Source organism: Chionomys nivalis, chromosome 9 (assembly GCF_950005125.1).
Source record: "Chionomys nivalis chromosome 9, mChiNiv1.1, whole genome shotgun sequence".
NCBI lineage: Eukaryota > Metazoa > Chordata > Mammalia > Rodentia > Cricetidae > Chionomys > Chionomys nivalis.
This window is the reverse complement of record NC_080094.1, coordinates 49,469,856-49,485,706: the sequence shown is the minus strand read 5'-3', so window position 1 is coordinate 49,485,706 and position 15,851 is coordinate 49,469,856. Positions and strand designations below refer to the sequence as shown.

Here is a 15,851-nt window from a genome sequence, read left to right as displayed (position 1 = left end):
CTGCAGTTTTCTCAGCACTCCAGGCTGTAGCCTTAAAAACATTAATAGCCATATAAAGAAGCCCAATCCCATTCCAGATGATGACCGATCTGCTGGATAGTTTTGCTGAAGATACGAATATCTCTTTCATGTATAGACCAGGGCTATTCTGTCATCACAGAGCTACCAGGATCTGATTACGTGTGAATTATGGGCTCCTTTCCTCAGCACCTAAGGCATCATATCGCCTGTAAGGGGTAACCCATTGAGAACTCAAGAGTGGCTCTGGTAGCCACTGTGTCATGAGAGTTTTCCTAACAACTCCTAGCCTGTGTATATTGGCCTGACTGTAAAATTACATATCCCCCTTTTCTTTCAAAATTATCTCAGTTTTGTGAATAAGCTACACAGTCATACTACTTTTTGTGGAAAGCAGAGCCACTCTGCTGAAACAGACTCACCCAGTCTCTGTGACTTCCAGTCGGGTCTATAGTGAAGCAAGGGGCTAGTCTCAAACCTTGGCTGTACCGCCTAAGTTAAAACTTTACAAAATATATTAAGTGTCTCTTGGGTCATGGAACTCTGCGCTTCACATCAGTGCAGTTCTGCCTACACCACGATGTGTTCTTAAAAGGTCCACCTAATGGACTGCTCTTCAGTATCGAGAGGGAGGGGGAATGGAGTGGGGGGAGGAGAAGAGGAGTGGGGATAGGGGGAGGGAAGTGGGGGGAGGGCAATATTTGGGAGGAGGGGAGGGAAGTGGGGGGAGGGCAATATTTGGGAGGAGGGGAGGGAAATGGGAAATGGGGAGCAGGTGGAAATTTTAATTAAAAAAGAATAAAAATAAATAAATAAGAAAAAAAAAAAAAAAAGGTCCACCTAAGGGGAAGTCAAGAAACTAACTCCATTGTCTTGCCTTAATATTGTAACTATCATATACTAGAGATTCTAGAGACAAGCAATAGAGGTGATTATCTGCTTATACAATGCAAAACCAGCTCCTCATCGCTCCATGCTGTAGTGCATATTTTAGTTATTGTTTTTTGGTTTATTAGTGAGGTTGAACTTTTCTTCATTGAATTACATCATTCTTAAACTCCTTCCACCACTACATCTACCCTTTCCTTTAAAAAAGGTAGCTTTGGTAAAAATGCTCAAATATTTATGGTTATTGTTATTATGAATCTTGTCATTATATATTTGCATGTGTCTATGCATATGGTGTGCATGCATGCGTGTGTGTGTGTGTGTTTGGCAGTGTGTGGCCACAAAAGTGGCCAGAGAGATGAGTCAGCAAGAGAGGGCACTGCCGCTCTTCCAGGTGGAACCCTGGCGTGACTTCTGGCACCCACACGGTGCTTCACAGCCATCTTCAGTTCCAGGAGGTCCGCTGCCCTCTTCTGCCTTCTGTTGGCACCAGGCATGCTCGCGGTGCACAGACACGCATGCAGGCAAAACACCCATACATAGGAAATAAATACTTTTTTAAAAAAATAACATAAGAAAAAAAATTCAATGACTCTGTTAGACTTCACTCTGATAAGATGTTTCTACTTAAAGTATCACCACTGGAATGTGGTATAAATTGGATTTATAACAACATTTCTCATTGGCAGTACTAAAAGTCGAGAAAACTAACACCCACTAAGATGATGGGAGGAATGTTTAAAGGCAGGGGTGTGAACTATGTGACTTCTTGAGAACCCATCCAATCGACTCATTCATGAAGCTCTTGTAGTGAGAAGGAATCTGTGCTGAGACTAAAGGAACAATGGAGAAAACTCGCTGAGAACTCACTCTCTTGTAGGACGTCTCTCCCCACCCACAGCTGGAGACCTCACAGACGGACTACACAACCACTTTCACCCAGCCTTGCAGGTGGGCACTTAAAGAGCTCATGGGGATGTGGGAGCTGTGGTTAGCTGCCAACGACGGCCACTTAAAATCATCTAACTCAGGATTGCCGTCAATGGGAAAGAGCTGGGGCCTCCAAAGCAGCCTGCAACGGAGAAAACTAACACCCCCAGTGATCAGGACAAGAACCGGCTGCTCCTGTCTTGACAGATGAGGTCATAGGTCACAGCCTCTGACTTAGATTTAAAAAACAAATATAAATAAAGGTATTGTAAACTGTAAATGGCATCACAAAAATGTGTGATTTCGGTGATTCTAGTGCAACACCTCAGTCTTTCTCACCACCCGTCAGCAGCCCTCACCTTCACATTTGTCTTGCTGTAGGCTGTACCCAGGTGGGCAAATACATCTGTAGGAGCCATCCAAGTTCTGACAGGTTCCAGGTGCACACTTCCCAGGATCCAGAACACATTCGTTGATATCTGCAGAGAAAAGAAAGCCGGAGAGAGGCTCCTGCTGGCATGATTTCCATTAATCAGAGCAAACTCAGTCAAAGGAAGCGGAATTAAACCAGAGATGCACACAGGGCTCATTAAAAGCCACAAAAGTCTCCCGGAGAGAAAGCGATTACTTAAAAAGCTCCCCAAAGTGTGCAATACGGTCACATTTTATCCTACCTGCCACAAATTAAGTATTTCAAGAACAGAGCAGCGTGTTAAAGGGGTTTTAATGATTCTTGAAAGATTCTGTGACCTTACCTCTGGAGAGGTATTTTGAACAAACTATAATGAATCACAGCTATTATGTCTAACATTTAACAGCTAAGGTGTTTTCTATGACTATAACCCAATTTTAAAATAAGAAAAAAATGATATGTATGTATTTTTTAAAAAAATTTAAAAATAAAGTCTTTACAGGCAAGACTAGTGTAATCCTACAGTGATTTTCCCCCACTAGCGCCCCATAGCGGGATTAGAACAGGGACTGCCTGGTTCTGTGCTGGGCCTCTGGGGACATTTTCTCAGGAACTGTTCTCCTTTCTTCTTTTTAAATTTGAGGACTTCATAATTACAATGTATTTGCATACTTTTCACCTTCCTGGTCCCCCCCAACTCCTACTCATCCAACACCGCCCCCCAAATTCATGATTCTATATTTATTTTTCTGTTTTACACGCACGCGCCGCGCACACACACACACACACACAAACACACACACACACACTCACCCACACAGGTCCTGCCGTCCGGAGCCACCTCGTAGCCCTCATTGCACCTGCACTGGAAGGACCCCACCGTGTTGACGCACTGGCCATTTCTACACAGGTTCCCGTTTCCAGTTGCGCATTCATCAACATCTGAAAAAAAAACTTTGTTAAGTTCCAGAGAAAATGTCTGCATCCCAGGCATCGTTCTGAACTTTGGTGGCCTTTGCGGACTCGGCCAAACATAAGAACTTAAAATGAAGGTCTGGGTTTAGCCGCAGACCCAGCCATAGGAACCCATCCAACTATAATGAAAAGATTGCATTATCATATTAAAGCTGGTAATTTGCATGATAACTTTGTAGCAGTTTTGCTTAGACTTTGTATATTTTTTGCCTTTTTGCATTTTTTTATTTAAAAAATTTAATTAGTATCCACAGAATTAGGTTTCATCATGGAATTTTCAAACCAAATTTGTTTTCGTAGATTTTCTGCTCCACCCTGACCACCCCTAGGCTCCTTTCAACCCCAAACCTCCTTTTCCTTTCATTTCTAATGTGTACCTCCGTCTTCCCCATGCTTCCTCAGCACCCTCTTCCCCCCTGTTTCTGGTCTCTTTATTCTAGATTTTATTTTTAAAAGGTAAAACTTATTTACTAGATACATAATTCAGAAGAAGTTACACTTTAGTACTGCATTTCGAAGTATTGAAAATTAGCTTCTAACTCTATTCAGTATTTGATTCATTACTGCTTCTTAGCCTCCCTCCTTAAAGTATTTAGTTTAAAACTGTGGGTTTCCTTGACATGGTTTCATCCATATTTCCCATGCACCTTGCTCACACTCTCATTCCTAGAGTCCTACCCTGTCCTTCCTGTCCTCCCACTGACCCCTTCCTAATCCCAAACATTCCCCCTTCTGCTTCATATCATCTGTATACATGTTTTATATAGCACATACATAAAGTTAAATCTAGATTCTGCATCTAAGAGAAAATGCCTATTGTGTCTCAGAAAGGGAATTTTATACACTGCAGAAGAGGCTGCAGACCTGCTTCTGAATAGTGTAGCCTAAATCATTTATCTTGAAATTTATTCAACTTAAATCAAAGTACCTATAAAATTATAGCTGCGACACACAGTTTAATCAAGGAAATAATGACTAAATATGACTTTTAATTAGCACATTGTATTTAACAGTCATGTGACCAACTGTCAGGTAGAAGTTTGGGTACATTAAAGAGCAGCCTGCACCCTGGCTGTGACACAGGCAGCTGTATAACTGGTGACAGTCGCCAGCACACTCACCTATGCAGTCGTTGTTGTGAGAAAGGATGAAGCCATGATTGCAGCGGCAGTTGAAGGAGCCGATTGTATTTCTGCAAGTCCCATTCCCACAGGCGTCTCTCTCGCACTCGTTTATGTCTAGGAAGAAGGAAGGCCAGAGAGAGAGGGCTCTATGACTAAAGGAGAGAGAAATTGTGTTGTCCCAGAAGTTGAAGAGCAGTTGGGGCTGCACAGCAGCTCCCCCCAGAGGCTGGAGCAGTTGGGGCTGCACAGCAGCTCCCAGGGGCTGGAATGTTCTGGGCATTGGTGCCCTGGAAAAGCTGAGGTGAGGGCCTACACCTTGGAAGTCCAGTGTTTCCTCATGGCACATGGGAGGAGGCAAGATGAGGACATGAGAATTGGACAGGAATTTTATTCTATTTGCTTCTCAAATTCTCCACCCTTGTCACTTTGCTCAAATATTTCCACTTGAAAATGGAAAAACTTCTGCGTGCATCTGGACCTTCACTTGTGGCCACCTTTGGCATACTTCTGCTTTCAGGGTTCATACTCCAAGTTACCCCAAAGTGACTCATCAGGCTTCGCTCTGCAGTCAGCAGCAGAACTCCACTCTCCAGCTACCCTGCCACTTTGGACAGGTCTCCTTTTCCCATAGGTGATAACTTAGCAATGCCTCTGAACTCAGCTAAGGGAAGAGATGGTACTCAATCCGACTCAGTTAGAAACTTATGGAGATAGAGACAGAGACCCACATTGGAGCACCGGAATGAGCTCCCAAGGTCTCAATGAGGAGCAGGAGGGAGAACATGAGCAAGGAAGTCAGGACGGCGAGGGGTGCACCCACCCACTGAGACAGTGGGGTTGATCTATTGGGAGCTCACCAAGGCCAGCTGGACTGGGACTGAAAAAGCATGGAATAAAACCGGACTCTCTGAACATGGCAGACAATGAGGGCTGACGAGAAGCCAAGGACAATGACACTGGGTTTTGATTCTACTTCATGTACTGGCTTTGTGGGAGCCTAGCCAGTTTGGATGTTCACCTTCCTAGACCTGGATGGAGGGGGGAGGACCTTGGACTTTCCACAGGGCAGGGAACCCTGACTGCTCTTCAGACTGGAGAGGGAAGGGGAGAGGAGTGGGGGCAGGGGGAGAGGAGTGGGAGGACAGGGAGAGAAATGGGAGGCTGGGAGGAGGCAGAAAATTTTGTTTTTCAATAAAAAAAAATAAATAAATAAAAGGGGGAAATCCTGGAGATAAAAAACAAAAGCAACATCTTTTGGGGTTAAAAAAAAGAAAAAAAGAAACTTAGCAACCCTCAGAACTCAGTCAAGGGAGAAGATGGTACTAAATCCGACTCAGTTAGAAGCTCTGGCATTGTCTGTCTTTTTTATTGGTCTATGACTTTTTCTCTGGTGCATTGTGAAGCTTACCCTGGCAACTGGAATATTTCTGCATTCACCATAGCAGCTAGCATCTTTCCTACATACTATACTGAGGGGGAAGTAGAAGAAAGGAATTATCTGTGATTCTGATGGAGAAGTTATTGCTAGCTCCCCAGAGCCTTGAATATGGACTAAGCATCACATCCAAATAAGTGAGTCACTGCGCCAGCCACCTGGGAATTGGGAAGGCACAGCAAATCTGTTGTGTTCATCCACAGCCAAGCTTGTTAAGTTCTTTGTTAAGATACATTCTTTGTTGGCAGGTTTCAGAAAGTTCGAGGAGAGAGAGAGAGAGAGAGAGAGAGAGAGAGAGAGAGAGAGAGGAAGAGAAGGAGGAGGAGAAGGAGGAGGAGAAGGAAAAAGAGGAGGAGGGGTAGAGAAGAGAGAGAGAGGAGACAGAGAAACAGAGGCCGATTATGGAGATGAAACATCATTCATGGATGGACCTAGTTATAGCCAAAGGCAAGTGGTTTAACCAGGGCTCTGTAGGCTGTTCTTCCGGTATAAGTTTGATTCATGGGCTTAAAGACCCTCAAAGGCACTTTTTTCCCCCGTGGCATTTTAATGGACAGCAAGGAAGAAGATGATTGTGTTCAGACTGACTAAGTGGTGTGTCACTGTGTATCCACCCCTATTTTTATTTTGTAAACAGTGAACTAATTAGCGCACGATTTAGTATTATTAACTCTTGCACTCATGCAGATGCAATAGATCCGAAGGAAAGCATGGGTGGTGGACGCACACTTACCCAAGCACATGGTTTGATCTGCATTTGTCTTGAAGCCGGTGTGACAAAGGCAATAGAAGCTTCCCACGGTGTCGATGCACTGCCCGTGGCTGCATATGTTGGGGATTTCTTGACACTCGTTGCGATCTGTAAACCAAAGGCACCGTGGGTGGACATTACATGTTTTCTTACACGGAGATTTAGGGCATTATATGACCAAACAGCTTTCTTCCGGGCTCAGAGTTCATCCTAACTCAAAACGGACGTACAAAACAGACACTGGCATTCTGTCTATTTTCGTGTTGACATGAGTTAGACCACACTTTAATACCAAGTGAACCAATGGAACAGCTCCTGCCACCAAAAGTATTTTGAAAGAGGGAAAAAAAACTTCGGATGGGGTGAAGTGTTTTATAAGGTGCCCAAACAGCATCTCAGACTGTGGAATGAATAGCCCTAGGTGTTGGTGCTAAAGGAAAATCACGGACACTTTGGGGCTTCCTTTGAAAACGTCCAGCAATGTCAAACACGTGACGGTGTTTCTGAAACGGGACAATGGGGTAATTGAATAGACGTTCACAGCCTTCTCACTTTGTCTCACGCCTACGGCTTTCATTCCACCACATCCTGTTTTGAGCTGCAGATCCAGGCTGCTTCTCTCCTGGGTCTACAGAGCCACCATTCACAGCCACATCAGAGCGACAAGGCCTGACCCTGGCAGAGATCTTTCTAGTAACTGTCTCCAAGAAGATTCTATCAAGACACTGCTTGAGTCTCACACGCAGGAGGAACTGGGATCACACAGCTCAGAAACTACAGCTAGTCCACAGAGAAAACACTTAACAAATCTCACGATTCTCATTTGAGGAAATATTTCAAATGAAGAATGGATGGGCAAAGAAAGGGGATTTTCATTTTCATGGTCAGAAAAGGAAGCCGCCCTTGAGGAAGGCCGGTCACCATCAGGCGTTGCTAGATCTAGGCGTATGTAAGGACCAGATATGTGTCTTAGATCGCTCCTTTACCCCATTTTATGACTTTTTTAAAAAAATCAATAAAACATGGAGGTACTGATGACAAAGCAAAATTTACCACTTTAGAGAGTCCAAGAGTGGGGAGCTCATTTCTCTGGGTCCAGAAAACAAGGCCTCTGTGAGAACCAGATTTCTAATTCCCAGGAGATTATGTCTGAGGTTTGAGAGGTTTGGCCAAACTTTGGAGTAGGGCAGGATCCCAAACAGGAAGAGCAGAGATCAGAAGAAAAAGGCTGGGGATGTAGCTAGGAGAGGCATTTCCACAGGGGTAGGGTTGGTTACTGAGGTCAGAATGGCCATCGGAGCTCAGTTCCCCCTCAGATCACACCTAGAACAAGTGTGATTTGGAATTTGAGACAATGTGCCTATGAATCCAAATTCAAATCTCACAGGACGACATTCCCATTTTAAATAGAGGCAGAAAGAATGCTTTGCAGTATGCCTGGAAACTACCAGAATAAGACAGTGCTTAAAAATATTTTAAAATAGGGCCGGAGAGATGGCTCAGAGGTTAAGAGCACTGACTGCTCTTCCTGAGACCCTGAGTTCAATTCCCAGCAACCACATGGTGGCTCTCAACCATCTGTAATGCGATCTGGTGCCCTCTCTGGCATGGAGGTGTACAGACAGTAGGAACATTGTATACACAATAAATAAATTTTTAAATAAAAAAAATATTTTAAAGTAGACAACTGCAATCTCAGCACGCAGGAGCTGAGACAGGAGGAATTGTGAGGGCAGCCTGAGCGAAGGGGTAAGATCCTGTCTCAATAATAAACAACAAAAGTGAGGTGGGACCGAAGATGCTTCTAGAATAAAAGCTTCAGCCCTTCAAGCTACAAAACGCAAGGGCTTCCATAGCTGAGGGCAGTTGAACTGTGGGCTACACAAACCGCTCACCCAGGTTTACCCTGACGGTACCAGGTGCGGTTTATGTCAACATTCAATATGAAAAGATAAAGAGCTTAAGCCGGAGGGGGCTGTAGCGGATTGACTTTTGCCGCTCTATAAATAGCCCAGCTTAAGGGCCAGAGTAAACAGTCTAAACCGGCTCACTCGGCATGACCAGCCACTCTTTATTTTAACTGGACTTATTTCGCCCAGCTCCAAAGGAATATAAATTAAAAGTAAAATGCAGGGAAGTAGAGCCAGTGCCAAAGGTCGCTGGGGTATTGTGCTTGGTATCAGCAAGAGCCGCATTTTTCCTGTTCTGTGTCTTTCTGGATAATCTCAGCTCCATCGGGAACTGCTCAATACTTGCACATGCTCCTTTAAGCCCCACAAAGCAAATCTTGGTTCGCAAAGTGACTTTTTTGTTCTGTTCTTACACCCTCTTCCCACCCAGGTCTCACTGAACAATGGGAAATTCCCTTCAGAGAGCAGCACACTTCCTACCCCCTAATCACCGCTGGCCAGGAGAGCCAAGGAAAACCTGACCAAGGCCCTCCCGAGTCGTTTCATTCACAAAAGCACAAAACCCAGGAAACTCACTTGGAAGGGAGCCCCGAGCAGGGGGACATAACATACTCTTCCTGACCTTGACTGCAGCGATTGTAACCATTGGCTTACATGAAGACCGGTCTGAGGTCTTAGTTTGCCTCTGAGCTGAGACACCAGGGTCTTCATTTTCGTGCCCTTAGCTATGGATGTCATCAAGTGTTGATTAGATTCACCACCCGTGGAAGCTGACAGCACACTCCCTGCTTACTTACACGGCACCCCGACAGAGGTGGACAGCCCACATTCCTAACCTCCGGATTATTGTGGGTCCTGTGGAGGTGATGAGACTTTCGGTGTTTGCTGCCTTCAGGGAGCCATCTGTGTCAGCGAGATGTTTGGGAAGACAGTGTGTGGTGACAGTGCTGTGTGTCTGTGTGTGTATGTGTGTGTGGTGACAGTGCTGTGTGTCTGTGTGTGTGTCTGTGGTGACAGTGCTGTGTGTGTGTGTGTGTGTGTGTGGTGACAGTGCTGTGTGTCTGTGTGTGTGTGGTGACAGTGCTGTGTGTCTCTCTCTGTGTGTGTGTGTGTGTGTGTGTGTGTGAGAGAGAGAGAGAGAGAGAGAGAGAGAGAGAGAGAGAGATATGAATCTGTTTATGCAGAAAGAGAGAGAAAGAGAGTTGAATCTGTTTGTGCAGAAAGGTCTGCTCCAACTCAAGGGAGTGCAGCCTTCTTACATACATAAAGGAGGTGGTAAAAACCTGTCTAAGGGAGATTATGTAGAAGCAAACAATAATAATAATAGTAATAATGAACGCTGATTTTATGTATGTGGGGAGGTGGATATTTCTGGGTGGGGTAGGGATATAGGCAATCATTTCTGTAAATGGCCTCTGTTTTGCTTTGCAAATATCTCCTCCATAAAGAAGGCAAAAAGCTAAGTGTTCCAACAATCTTCCTGTTTTTTTCCTCTTTAGTTACTTTGAGTTTATCAACCTAAATCTTTACTTTTATTCCTTAGCCTGATAATCGCTTAAGAAATGCAGGCATCAGAACTGCCACGGTGACGGTCTCCAGGGAGTGTTACTTACCGTTGCATTGCCCGGTGGAGGTGAGGCGGTAGCCCGGCTTGCAGTCGCAGCGGTAGCTGCCTGCAGTGTTGATGCATTCAGCATTGCGCTGGCACACAGGGCCGTTCTGACACTCATCGATATCTGCAAGCAGCAGAGAACTTAATTCAGGGAGAGCAGAGTCTGGGTTGTCAGTGTTATAGATCTTCTTATTTGGGCTCTATCTTTTGAAATGGTAGCAAGAGGTATTTATAGCGGGTTCATTCGTAATGGCAAAAACTTGAAAGCTACCAAGATACCCTTCGGTAGGTGAATGCATCATAAACACACTGTGATATATTAAGATTTTAAAATATCAGTCAATAGTCTACTGAGCTGGCTAGCTAACAAGAAGACATGGGAGACACCGATGTGGGATTAATAAGTAAAAGATACTACATGAAAAGGCCAAATACTGCTCTGATTCCAACTATCTAAATTTCTGGAAAAGGCAAAACTACAGGACTAGAAAGGAGCTTAGGGGTTTCCAGGGCTTAGACTGGGGCGGAGGGGTGGCAGCTTGGTAAAACCCAGAGACAGCTTTAGGGCAGAGAAACTATGGTAAATCACAGTGGATAAGCATCAGTATAAAGTCGTAGCGGATATACACGTCTCTATGGATTCGTCTCAATTGCCAAGAAACCAATGGCGGATCCTGTTCCCTAGGAGATGCGACATAAAAGGTTCAGGAAGGGAACAGAGTTTGAAGGCTCAGTAAGTCCCAAGGAAGGATGGCAGAAACAGTGTCCTGGGAGAGGAGACTCTGGGGAGAGGACACTCCGGCTAAGGGTCACCACGCTGCCTGCAAGTCATTGGGGCATCAGCTATCATGAACTGTCTCCATGTTGAGGGAGGGTAGGCTTTTCAGTGATGTAGCTCTGTGGCCATCCTCACCCACACTCCTGGACATAACTCAGTAAACTTACTGGTTCACATCTTTGGTCTGCTGTCAAGTGCCCTACCTAGAGTAAACAGATGTTTGTCCAGAGGGCATCCCCCTGCCCCCAGGAAAAACCACAACAGAATGTCTCTCAGGTCTGTGCTTCTCTGGTGGGAAAGCCTGACCACCGCGGGTGGAGCCTGCAGGCGTGGGAGTGTCTGACTGAGGTGGGGTGGGCTGGACCTCTCCGTGCAATGGGCCCGTGAGCAGCAGTGTGCCGGCGTTATGACGGGCACAGCACCGCTTCGCCCATGAGTTCTGCCCTGAGTGTAAATTATAAAGAATCACAGAATCAACCTCGCCATAGAAGCCCAGTGGGATGGCAGGCAGGCACTTCTGTGACATGAGCCTAACATCTGCTCCTGCACTTCCATGTATATCTGGAAAGTATAAATATGGAAGTCCCCCCAAACATTCCTGGAATCCATCCCAATTTCAGGAAGGCTGAGACATGTGTGAAATCAACCTTCATTTTCCAATTTATTTTAAAAGCTAAGAATTTGGTGGGGAGCAGCCGGGCGCATTTAAACACTCACCTTGAAGATGAATAATTTGCAAAATGGAAACCAAAAATCAAAATACTTAATCTTCTTAATGTTCTCTGAGTCTGACTGGTTTTTGACCCCTTCTTAATCAGAACCGGTGGGTGAAGCATGCTGGCTTTTCCCCGGCAGCAGAGGACCTTGCCCTGACCCAGCTGCAGACTTTCAATCCCACATATGCTGCAAAGTCTGTGGACTTTTTACTCATGGGTGGCCTTGCTTATGTGTCCTGGTCAAGGCCAGCACTTTTGGCAAATATTAGTGGCAAAGGGGTATTTGGATAATTATTCAAGGGGCCTCTAAATGGAGATAAGAGAAAAATACAAGGAAAAAGTGGCAGGCATCGTTAGATGTGTACCGGAAGGGAAAGAGAACAATCATGAAGAGGAAAGTCACCTCTAGGACAATAAGATCTGCTGTTTCCTGTTCTTCCTACACTGGGCTTTCTCTACAGGAACCCAATTCTTGACGGTTTCAGGAAACCCCAAAGCTGGGGCCATGCTCTGAACTGGCTATCTCCTGAAAAGGGCTCAAACTGGCTACCACCCCTGCCCACAACCCACACAACAAACAGGGTAAGTGATGCGTGCCCAGTTGGCCACAGTGGTTGAGAGCTGGCAAGAGAGCCTAGCAAGCGTGTGGTCACTAATGGAATGCAGCTATATGTGGACTGTCAACCGTCCTTGATTTAGAGGAAAAGGCTTGTCAATGACACACTATTGATGCCATTACACACTGAGCGCCATCACACACACTCCGGGGGTGGGGGGGTGGGAGGGTAATAACCCAACCTTTCTATAACGTAAAAAATTTGGCTAGAGGCCTGCTGCTCAAACATTAAGTATAAATGATTCCAGCTATCCTAGAGAATGCCATATTTTTAATAAGCAGCAATGTCTCCTCCACTAAAATGTACAGGAATGCCATCATCCCTGCAGGACAGACGAAGTATGATGTGTTAGAAAGAAGCCTTGGAGTCTCTGTCTGTGCACATGGCCACAGGAGGCGACCGGAAGTCCATCTCATGCTTGCCAACATTCTCCATATGAGACCAAATTTCTTCTTCTCACCATTTAGGATTCTCTCATGCATTTGGAGCATTTTTTTTAAAACTATTGTTTCTATTTTGGGTAAACAAATCTCTGTTTCAAAGAGAACACTGACTTTGACATTTAGCTAAAGATGACTGTCCTCTTGTATTTACTTTGAAAAAAAATGAAACAAAAGCAATCTATTTGACACACTCAGGAGTTCCAAGTCTTTTATTATCAGTTGGGAAATGAATATATCCAATGTTGGGGGATGATGTTCTAGAATAAACATCCTAGTTTTCCCCTTAGGAGTTAATTTTTTAAAAAAGTAACTTCCCCCATGTTGGTCTGTACCATGTACTTTTCTTAATTCATTAATTTTTAAAATGATATTTTTGTCACGCCTGGAAGAATTTCCTATAATGCATTTTTCTATTCTAGCTCTTGTTGAGTCCGGTGTGGTAGAATTTGCAAAGGTGTTGCTCGGCAGCTTGCCAGCTGCGCTGTGTGTAGATGCGGGAGAGTCACACTTACCTTCACAAACGAGCAGCTTGTCGTTATAGAAGAACCCCACGGGACACTCGCACCGGAAGCTGCCAACCATGTTGATGCACACTCCGTTTTCACAGACCCCCGGGATCTCTCGGCACTCGTCAATATCTGAAAACAGAGAAGCCCTTGTGAGCAACAGTGTGGTCCACGACCCTGTGAAAGCTGGAGACAGATAGACACACACGTGTCTGTGTGGACTCTCATCTTTGGAGTTAGGTTTTGTTGCAAAACATCCAGTTTGTAAGGCAGGGACCACGTTTGAATCTACTGAGCAGCGTGTACGCCTGATGAGGAGGGACTGACTGAAGACATGGTCAGCTGTGAAGAACTGTCAAGGGAGACTGTGTTTACTAAGCCAGAGGTTTGGGCTCCTCTGCATCTTCTCCTGGAGGGCCCCTCTTTGTCGGAGTTTGACAGATGATACCAGTTGGGCAGACTTGTAAAGTAAGGGGCTACACTTACCAGTCTCTGGTTCCTGGGGCATCTGTTACTCTACAGAGGCACTTGGTTTTCTTATTATAAGCAGGAGGCTCCATAGGGTATTTGCTTGCCAGAGTTGTAAGGGGACAGCCATAGGCTAAGGTGGTGTTTATTTTTATTTTATGTGCATCAGTATTTTGCCTATATGCTTGTCTGTGGGAAGGTCTCAGATCTCCGGGAGTAGGAGTTACAGGCAGTTGTGAGCTGCCAGGTGTGTGCTGGGAGTTGAACCCGGGTCCTCTGGAAGAGCAGTCAATGCTCTAAACCCTTTAACTATCTCTCCAGCCCTAACGTGGCATTTATAAGAACAGCAGAAACCTCAAAAGGACACACCCTGAAATCCACCTGTCCCAGATCCTTTTTCAAGAGTTTGACTAATTTAGAACACATTCTTTTTTTTTTTTTTTTTTTTTTTTTTGGTTTTTCGAGACAGGGTTTCTCTGTGGTTTTGGAGCCTGTCCTGGAACTAACTCTTGTAGACCAGGCTGGCCTTGAACTCACAGAGATCCACCTGCCTCTGCCTCCCAAGTGCTGGGATTAAAGGCGTGCGCCACCACTGCCCGGCAACACATTCTTTTAGTATAGATTAAATCATGAAATAGGGACCCCAACATTCGTTAGTTCTAAATAGAATGATGTGTTATTACCAAGTATAGCAAAAACAGACTGAATCTAGTCATTGTTAGGTACAAAACAGCAAAAGGATATTATTAAGTGTTTTCTTTTTTCTGTCTGGATTTTATTTCCACTTGGAGAAGTTTACATTTTAAGACAAGATTAATAAACATGCTATATAGTTTTAGCTACCCAGGAAAGGACTCAATTTGCCAACAGTTCCAAGACCTTTCAGAGGGAGGATATAAACTCAAATAAAATCAGACTTTACAATCCTCTAAGTATTTTGTCATGGCAGAATTTGGTAACACTAAGTACATTGCTAAGTACCATGTTTCTAGTTGCCCAGAGCTAGAGGCCAAGCAAACTGTGAGTCAGGACTGGGTTCTGGTCCCAGCTCTGTTACTAATTAGCTAGGTGGCCCTGGGTGAGTCCCTTCCCTTTTCTGGGCCTCTGTCTCTTCCACTGGAAAGCAGGGAATTTGGACAAGATGGTTGGAAGTCTTCCCAGATCTACTGGAGGATGGCGCTAGTGCCATTCCAAGTCTTCGCTGACTGCCAACCGTGGGAGCCAGGCCTTGCCGGGTTACAGGCCTGGACTGCCCGTGGAGACCCATTACCATTAGAGACCACTTACCTCCCAATCACAGATTCTAGACAGATTAAAAGATGTTTGGGGAAGGAGAAAAACAGAGTAGCTAAGGCCAGGTGTTCCATGCCAATGTCATTTAGCAGTTTTTCTTTCCAAACCATGAAGTTTCTTTGGATGCTGAGTGGCCTGTGGAGCCATATGGGTTTAGCGCTAAGAAAGCCTGCTGATTGCTGGACCAGGTCCTTGCTTTCTTAAACAAGGTCACTGGAAAGGCTGATGTGGATTTCGCTTTTACTTACTAGGAATAAGGCAAGACAAAGCAAGCGGTGGTGTCTGCTACCAGACGCGGTCGCAGAGGCTTAGGGGGCATCTGGGGATGGACATAAACCCCCTGAGGGGGATCCCAAGGATGCAGCAGCTCCCACTGACTTTGGTGGTGTTTGCTTCTAAATTGCAAGGGCACTGCCTATGCCGGCTAACCTCTGTGCAAGGCCTCTCAATCCACGGTGCTTCCAAATCTAGTCCGAGCTACTATCCCATGGCACAGTCTGCTTCAGCTCCCACAAGAGACCCTACTACTGAAAAAAATTTTTTTTTTTCCCCTCAACACAGGTTTCTCTGCATAGCCCGGCTGTTCTGGAATTCACTCTGTAGACCAGGCTGGCCTTGAACTCAGAGATCCGCCTGCCTCTGTCACCCAAGTGCTGCAATTAAAGGTGTACGCCATCATGCCTGACTCTGAAAAGATTTTTATACCCATGACATTCTCCAAGTTAGGGACCTAAAGAGAGGCCAGGGGAGACAAAATTGGTAAGCAGGGGAGCTTTGTGTAACAAATCCTCATAAAAGAACTTTAGGTAAACTTAGAAGGAAATACTCGGGAATTAAGGTAAATCCAAAGTCAGCTGGTTCTGTCCTCCTTTGACACTCAGGATTGGATTCACTAAATCTGACTGTGATTTTCAGGCCCCTTAACCAGGAGCAGTGAAGGCTTCTGTCCATTAGGTGGCGCTGCAAAGGGCACCA

General features: G+C 45.1%; 1 protein-coding gene across 3 annotated transcripts in view; it reads right to left on the bottom strand.

Moving 5' to 3' along the window:
- Positions 1-15,851, bottom strand: part of Fbn1 (fibrillin 1) — a 204,883-nt gene that overhangs the window by 28,416 nt on the left and 160,616 nt on the right. For all 3 annotated transcript variants that reach the window (XM_057780310.1, XM_057780311.1, XM_057780312.1), the window contains 6 exons: positions 13,122-13,247; positions 10,057-10,179; positions 6,516-6,641; positions 4,345-4,461; positions 3,062-3,190; positions 2,196-2,315 (listed from right to left, as the gene is read on the bottom strand). In XM_057780310.1, coding sequence (XP_057636293.1) covers positions 2,196-2,315; positions 3,062-3,190; positions 4,345-4,461; positions 6,516-6,641; positions 10,057-10,179; positions 13,122-13,247 — 741 coding nt within the window. The remainder of the gene's footprint in view (positions 1-2,195; positions 2,316-3,061; positions 3,191-4,344; positions 4,462-6,515; positions 6,642-10,056; positions 10,180-13,121; positions 13,248-15,851) is intronic.